General features: G+C 45.7%; 1 protein-coding gene across 1 annotated transcript; it reads left to right on the top strand.

The window, feature by feature from the left end:
- Positions 1-1,451: 1,451 nt before the first annotated feature.
- LOC149247416 (uncharacterized) lies at positions 1,452-7,735 on the top strand. Its single transcript, XM_089444188.1, has 2 exons — positions 1,452-2,937; positions 7,429-7,735. The coding sequence occupies exons 1-2, from the start codon at positions 1,452-1,454 to the stop codon at positions 7,494-7,496; spliced, it is 1,554 nt and encodes a 517-aa protein (XP_089300314.1). The 3' UTR covers positions 7,497-7,735.
- Positions 7,736-8,345: the final 610 nt, after the last annotated feature.

Below are 8,345 nucleotides of genomic sequence, written 5' to 3'. Positions count from 1 at the left end.
ATTCTATAGGCATCACTCTGCTAGTTTCCCAAAGATTTGGATGCTTATATTCTAATTCTAATTCCATAGGTGGATTTCTCTATCCAAAATATTTCCACTTCTCCATTTTGATCCCTAAGCAAAGATGCCTCTCAAAAGTGAGCAAGTACTTTATTCCACTATCTATACGATTTTAGGTGTAACGTTTTCATATTAGGTCTATTTTTCACTTACAATATTTTGTTGGAATACCTTTCCAGAATTTTCCATTTGAGATTATTGGGGAAATATGTGCTATTGCACATAGGCTCCTTAAAATTTCTAGCATCTAAAAATATTGTTTAGGATCTCAAAAATTCCTTTGAACTTCAATATCTAAAAAACATATGAAGAAATTACAATTTATTAGTATAATCGTTAATGTGGCCCACTTACATGGCCCTGACATGGCACTCAAGACCACATGGTACCCTTGGGTGGTTCCAAGTCACCTCCTTTTCCACTAGCCCTACCCTCACTACCTTTCTTTATTTTCCTTTTATCTTTATTTGTCTCCTCTTTCTTCCTTTCTTGTTTCCTTTTTCCTTTTATTTATTTCTTTACCTTTTTTTTGCAACCCCAACTAGGCTTTCCAATCCACCTAGCAGTTGTCGTACCCCACTACCATTTAGTAGCCTCTGAGTCCCTTAGTGGGATAGGGGGGTCCCATTTAGTGACCATAGTCCTTATACTTGGTTGTTATTCCCCATTTATCTCTTATGTGCATGATATAACAATGATGATTAACCCCACCTAGATCAATGAAAATATCACCCATTAAAAAATTTAGTAGGAGGGAAGACAATTCTTTTCAAACCTCTGATATAATCTATTGGGCATATATCACTCTTGTCCATGTGGCACTAATTGTTCGGTGTCAAGATTTTTTGTAATGTTTCAAAATCACTTTACAAAAATCTTGATACCACTTATGTGATACTGTGACCGATTGACACTTAATAGCATTTCGAGGTGATGAAAAGTTTAATTTTCATAAACGAAATTGAAAATGGAAATCACTTCAGAAAAAAATAAACTATTCCAAAAAATATCCAATCGGACGACTAGGGTTTGCTCTGCATGAATGGCCATGAACCCTTCTGATGGGGTTTGCAGGCCGGTCCACAGCCCTGTAAACCCCCACTTGTACCCCTGTACCTCCACCTTTCTTGCTATTGGCTCGCACGACTGCTCTCGGGTCCCCAGCGCCCCGTGATTCACCTTTTTCTTTTTTACCCTGCTGCACTCCGCGTTCACGCCCATTTCACCTAGGTTTTTTACTCCCCCCCAGGGTTTACTGCGCTCCCTGTTTTGGTTCGAAGTCCCCGCTCCGCTTGCCGACAGCTCGCAGGCGTCGTTTTCACAGCTGCCGAAGATCGTGACCTGCAGCTATACCTCCAACAGTATCATCCCAAACGGTTACTCCGCTGTCGATGCCGACGTCCTGCGGTTACCTGGTTTCGAGGCTGTCCCTCTCAGGCGGTTACCTGTTTTCCGAGGAAGGAACTGCAGCTGTCACCATGGATTCGGAGGAGGTAGATTATTCGGAGTCCCCGCTGGCGGAAAGCTCCATCTGGCACTCCACGTTTGCCTCCTCAGGGGGTTTACACAGTGAGCACTTATCTGCTAGTCTGGAGCATCTGTCGCCCACCATCGACCCTTCTCTCCCCACCTCCCTTTACCCTGGCGAACCCTCCTCCTGGAACTCATTTGCGGTCCCCTCTCCTGCTTCACTAGGGTTTCTGGCGGATTGTCTACAATCTTCCCCGGTTTCTGCTTCCCCACAGGCTCCGGTCAATCCCTCCCACCCCCCTCCCCCGATTACCTCTCTGGAGCTCCCCTCCCTCTCGTCAGTAAACCCTCCCATCTCTATCTCAAACCCTCCCTCGGGTCCCTCTGCCCCCTCTGGTAGTTATCACGCGGTCCCTCCCCTCCCGGAAGCTTTCCCCTCTCTTGGGACCATCCCCCCTCCCCCTCCCTCCTTCCCTCCCCCCGTGGGTTCTCAGGACACTGCAAATCCGGGCCGTATGTCCTCCCGCCCTGCCAAGAAGCAGCGTTGTTTCAAATCTACTGCGGAGGAAGTTTTCCTTCGGCTGGAAGAAGATATTCAGTGGGGCGACGTCATGGATCTAGCGGACTGTGTCCTGGTGGGTCAAATTAGAGGCAGACATGCTTCGGCTGCAAAATTAAAACAGTGGGCGACCGAGATTTGGGGACCATATCTTGCGGAGATGCCATCGGTCCAGACTTTTGTGCGAGGATGGTTTGCACTCCGATTTGCAAGAGCGGACCACACGAGCTGGGTTCTTTCCTCGTTCTGGCATTTTGAGAAAGCCCCGGTCCTCCTCAAACGGTGGACGCCCCTTTTCGACCCGGAGACGGAGCTTTTAGGCATTGGACCAGTTTGGGTCCGGCTCCCGGGCTTACCTCCGCAGTACTGGTCGGAAGATATTTTCAAAAGAATCGGGAATGCCCTTGGCACCTTCATGGAAACAGATAAGTCCTATATTGCATCAGGCTCTTTGGCATTCGCAAGGATACTTGTTCACATGGATACCAGGGGGGGCGTGCCTGAACATATCACTATTCAATGGAAAGCTACTTCTAGGAAGCAGAAGTTGGACTATGAAGGTATACCCTACAGATGCAGAAGGTGCCACCAGGTGGGACACCTATTCAGGGACTGCCCCCTCCTTCAAAAGTCTCAGCAGACTGCTCCGGGCCAAGAGCTACCCTCCTCTGAAGGAATGCCAGATCCTCCGGTCGCTGAGGCACCCAGAGCGGATAACATCATCAACTCGGATACGGTGGAAGCGCCCCAATCCCCCCGCCGCAGGAAGCAGACATCTAAAGCGCCCAGGCCTCCATCCCCTCCGCTGACGCGTTCAAAGGCAGCAAAGGGAGCGGTCTTCTCCTCGGGTATGTCCACTTTTTCGTCTGCCTCTATTTCTCATTTTGCATCATTGAGTTTATCTTCGGCAGGCATCCCCCCCCCCATCAGGCTCCCTCCCCCCTCATCCCCGTCGGCACAGGACCTGGTAAAGGTACCCTGTTCATCCCTCCTCCCTGTCGGCTCACTGTATGTTACCTGCCCCATCCCCGGACATACAGGCCATCCTTCTTTATCCTCCTCCCCCTCTTTCCCCCTCCCTTCCTTTCCCTCGCCGTCCCCCTCTGTAAACTCGTCTCCGAGATACCCTACCCGATCGTCCACAAAACTGAAAATCTCGGACTCCGTTGGGATGCCGGTGGATCCCCATCTCTTTTCGCCTAAGCAGGGGCGCGGTCGACCCTCCTCAAAATCGATTGCTCAGAAACAAACGGAGGAAGACATACTCCTTGGCAAACAAAAAACTCTTCCCAGGGCCCTTAGAGCGCAAGATACCCTCCCCCATCCCCCTCCATGATTATTTTGTCCTTCAACTGCAGAGGGTTGGCCAGGCCGAACAAAAAAATGGCACTGAAGCGACTCTTACTCTCAAACCCTGTGGACATTATCTTCCTACAAGAAACTTTATGCAAAGCAGACTCGGCATCCTCCATTCTGGGTTCATGGCTGCCTGGGTGGACTTTCTCGGCCATTGATGTCTCAGGCCGATCAGGAGGCATAGCTATAGGTTTCAAGAACAAATCTCTTATGCTAAAAAACATCTGGGGTGGAGGGGGTTTTCTGGGGGCAGAGATATACTCGAGAGACTTGGAGGAAAATCTCACAGTATTAAATGTCTATGGCCCCTGTGTAAACAGAGAGAATTTCTGGCAAAAGCTCCTTGGTTCCCCAATCCTTCAAGCGGAGAACATCATTCTGGGTGGAGATTTAAATTTCTCTATAGGGTTCTCCGAATCCTGGGGACATCTAGCTCAAATTGATCCCCTCTCTGATTACTTTGGGCAGCTACTTGAAGATCACCATTGGATTGATCTCCCTTCAGCTAAACTCCAATACACTTGGAAGAACAACAGATCAGGGGATCAAAGCCTAGCGAGAAGGCTGGATCGTTTCATCACGAAAGAAGGGCTCTGCTCCCTTTTCCCTCAAGCTCGTCAATGGGTGGGAAGTGGAGGGATCTCGGACCATAGGCCCATTTTCCTGGAAATAGAAGCAAGACAACGAGCTCAAAATGCCCCATATAAATTCAATGCAACTTGGCTCCGGGATCCATCATACTTAAAGTTGATAACGGATTACTGGAATGCTCACCCAATCTCTGAGAATATAGACCCAGCCAATGGTTTGATTAGAAACCTCACAGAAATCAAAGGAAAATCTAGAGAATGGGCGAAAACAAAGAGGAAACAGGATGATCAGATTCTCTCCCAGGCGGAACAAGCAATTGAGGCCCTTGAAGAAAATTCAGATGGAACCTATATATCTCCTGAACAGAAAATTTTATTTGAGGACCTAATCAAAAGGAGATCTCAGATACTCAGAGATAGGGAGGACTCTTGGAGACTCAGGAGCAGAGCCATATGGCTCAAGGAGGGGGATGAAAATTCAAAATTTTTCCACCGTTTTGAAAATGGGCGAAAGGCGATCAACACTATTTGGGAACTGAAAGATGAATAAGGACATCAGGTCAGCAGTCAAGGGGAACTTGCACATCTTGCATCCTCACATTTTAAGAATATATACAAAGCTCCAGGACAAGCAAATCTCTTGGAAATAATGAGGGTCGCAGAACTTTTCCCAAGATTTGTGGATGAGGATGAGGCGGAGGAGCTGACTAAAGATATCTCTCTGGCGGAATTGGAAGCCACTATCAAAGGTTTCCAAAAGGACAAAAGCCCGGGTCCTGATGGCTGGACTATTGAATTTTTCTCAGCCTTTTTTGAGCTTATTGGAAATGACATCCTCAAGGCCATTAACCACTGCTGCCACAATGGATCTATCCCCTCTAGCATCAAAGCCACTTTCATTGCACTCATCCCAAAATCTGATAAGCCAGTATCTTTTAATGACTTCAGGCCTATCTCGCTCTGTAATTGTCTCTATAAGATCCTGGCCAAAATTCTAGCGAACAGGCTTAAACCCATCCTTTCGGCCAACATATCCTCTGAACAATTTGCTTTTCTCCACAAGCGCCAGATCCATGAAGCTATTGGCACTGCACAAGAACTCCTCCACTCTATGAAGAGCAAAAACCTAAAGGGTATGATCCTCAAGGTGGACCTCTCAAAAGCCTTTGATAGGGTAAATCTTCTTTACATCAGAATGCTCCTCACTCATCTGGGTTTCCCTTACCTATTCATCAAAAGAATCATGTGCTGCATCTCTGATGTATCTTTCAGTGTCCTCCTTAATGGTTCCCCCACCCCTTTTTTCACTGCTGAAAGAGGGCTCAGACAAGGCTGCCCCCTATCTCCCCTACTTTTTTTACTCATCATGGAAGGTCTAAGTAGATTGATTGCAGCAGAACACAGAAGAGGTCGTATAAAAGGAATCAAAATCACAGACAACTGTTTCCTCACACATCTCCTATTTGTGGATGATGTGCTAATTTTCTTAAATGGAGGTATGGCTGATTCATCGGCATTACATCAGGTTTTCGATCTCTTTCAGAAAGCTACAGGGATGGTAATAAATGTTCAAAAATCTACCCTTTCAGCGATCAGTTGTTCTCCACAAGAAGTCATCTATACCAGGAATCGCTTTCCTTTCCATATCCACCCAATGGAGGAAGGGCTAAAATACCTGGGATTCCGGATCAAAAATGGAGGTTACAGAATAGCAGATTGGATTTGGTTAATCTCTAAGGTGGATAAAAGAATCAATGTCTGGTATAACAGATACCTTACTAGGGCAGGCAGACTCATTCTAATTAAAGTTGTGCTGGAAGCTACGCCGGTGTACTGGATGTCTTTGGCGTGGATACCTAGGGGGATACTATCTAGGCTTCAAAAAATTTGCTGCAGATTCTTATGGAAGGGATCAAATCAAGGAAATCTCTTTGCCTGGGTTAAATGGGACTCCATCGCTAAACCGAAAAAATGGGGAGGATGGGGAATTAAGAGATTAGATTTTTTTGCAAATGCTCTCGCTGCAAAAATGGGATGGCAACTCCTCACGTCCAATAGCCTCTGGCAGAAAGTTGTCTTGGAAAAATATATTGCACCTGAAAGTGTCTTCAGTTGGATCCGCAGGAAACATAGGGGAAGTGGTAATCACTCCATCATCTGGAAAGCTGTCCTAAACTCTCTTCCTCTAATCAGGGAGGGCTTGACTTGGAGAATTAAGCAGGGAAACTCTGTTCGCATTGGTGTCGACCCATGGATTGGCTGTGGAAACATGCAAAGACTATCAGAGCGGCTCCTAACACATCTAAGGGATCAAGGAGTCACGCACATTGCCCACATTGCTGACCATGGAAATTCTGGTTTCCTCCATCAAGCTTGGAGGTCTTCCCGCGATCTCCACATTCCGGATCAATGGAGACAAGAATGGAATTCTTACACTGAGGCTCTCTCACAAGCTCACATCAGAATATCGGAGGGAGAAGATGAGATTGTCTGGGCCCATGCAAAATCAGGAACATACTCCCCAAAAGAAGGTTATTTGCAGCTAATGCAACATCACCAGCCAGACATCTCACAGCCATGGTGGAAATCAATCTGGCATCTAAAAGCCGCCCCCAGAACTCGGCTACTCATGTGGGCTATACTCTCCAACAAGATTCCTACTGGGGAAAATCTGATCAAAAGGTCCTTCTATGGCCCCTTCTGGTGCCATCTCTGCAGAAGTAACGAGGAAGATACGGAACACTTATTTCTCACCTGTCCGGTGATTCTTGAATTATGGTCACTCCTCTCTTCTCGTTCCCCCTCCCTTCACCTGTGGCAAGGCCAGACTATCGCTGAGGCTTGGGGTAACTGGCAGTTACAGCACTCAGGAAAAGACAGGAACATACCTCTCCTCATGTGTTGGTCAATCTGGATCGCAAGAAATAGAGCAATTTTCGACCAAAAAATCCCACACTGGCCGATCACCATTGCCCACATATTAGCAGACCTCGCTCTCATTCCTGATGATCCTCCTCCGGCCCTCCCTCGATCCATCACCCCTGAACTCATTGACAAATCTTTCCCCTGGGCATACTTTGATGGCTCATCCCAAGAGGATGGTTGTGGGGGGGGAGGCATTCTTTTCTTGCGTGAGAACCATTCATTCTCGCTACAAATTCCACTGGGAAGAGGCACAAACAATTATGCGGAACTCTCCACTGCAAAATTTCTCATATCCTTTGCACTAGAGAAAGGATGCACAAAATTACAACTGTTTGGTGACTCAATGATTGTTTGCAATTGGCTAACAAGAAAATCAAATTGCACTGCTTTCTCTTTGAGACACATCCTGGATGAGGCACTCAGACTAACAGATGCTTTTGAAAATTTTGACTGTCGACATATATACAGGGAGCGCAACACTCGGGCGGACTACCTATCCAAACAAGCAGCGCAGAGGCAAGAAGAGACCTGGTTAATACAAGAAGATCGGGATGGTACCTTCTTTCAGCACTATCACAGACCCTTTGTTGAACAGGCACAAAGGGATGCTCACATTTGAAAGGGGTCCCAACATGCATAATATTACTGTTTATTTTGTTTATATGCTTTTATTTCTTTCTGGTTAAAAGACTGTTATGGACTATGGTGATAAAAACAAAACTATTATTATTTTTTGTAAAATTTTGGGCAGCAAGCTACAGCTGCACAATGATGTCTGAACAATGAAAACTCTATGCTGTTTATCTTTTTTTTTTGATCTTATACCTCTCCAAACTCCCTGCGTGGACAACAGTTTGATGAGAGGAGAGAATACAATCTAGAATATCTGGTTTTTCTAGTGGCTTGGAACAATGACAAGTCTATTTTGATTTTCACTGAGAGGCAAACAGCCTCGGTATGCATATGCATAGCATCTACAAAATGTAATTTCTTATGATTAATAGAAATTGCGACTTTTTCTACGGGAAAAAAGATACTGTGACCGATTGACATGACATGGATCCCACATTAGCCCATGATTGTAACAACCCCACCTCTTCCTATTTTTCTAAAATTAATTGTAACTATGTATACCAGTGTGAAAGTCATGGTTGGTTGAGTCAAATTCCTATGAACACTTGGATTTTTTTTTTAAATATAAAATTTTGATTTTGTCTTGAAGAAAGGGACACACAAATCCATAGTTTGAGGGGGTAGTGGGATTGAGTGCCTTGAAGCCATGAACCTAGCAAAAATAAATATTGAAGTTGCTAGAATCAAATTTGGAATCTAATCGAAGCCAAAACTTGATAAATTTTGTATATGATGTGATTAGGAAAGATATG

Source organism: Pinus tabuliformis, chromosome 7, assembly GCF_031772625.1.
Source record: "Pinus tabuliformis cultivar Carrire ecotype Pingquan chromosome 7, CPIR1, whole genome shotgun sequence".
NCBI classification, from domain to species: Eukaryota; Viridiplantae; Streptophyta; class Pinopsida; order Pinales; family Pinaceae; genus Pinus; species Pinus tabuliformis.
This window is presented reverse-complemented; position numbering and strand designations above follow the sequence as displayed.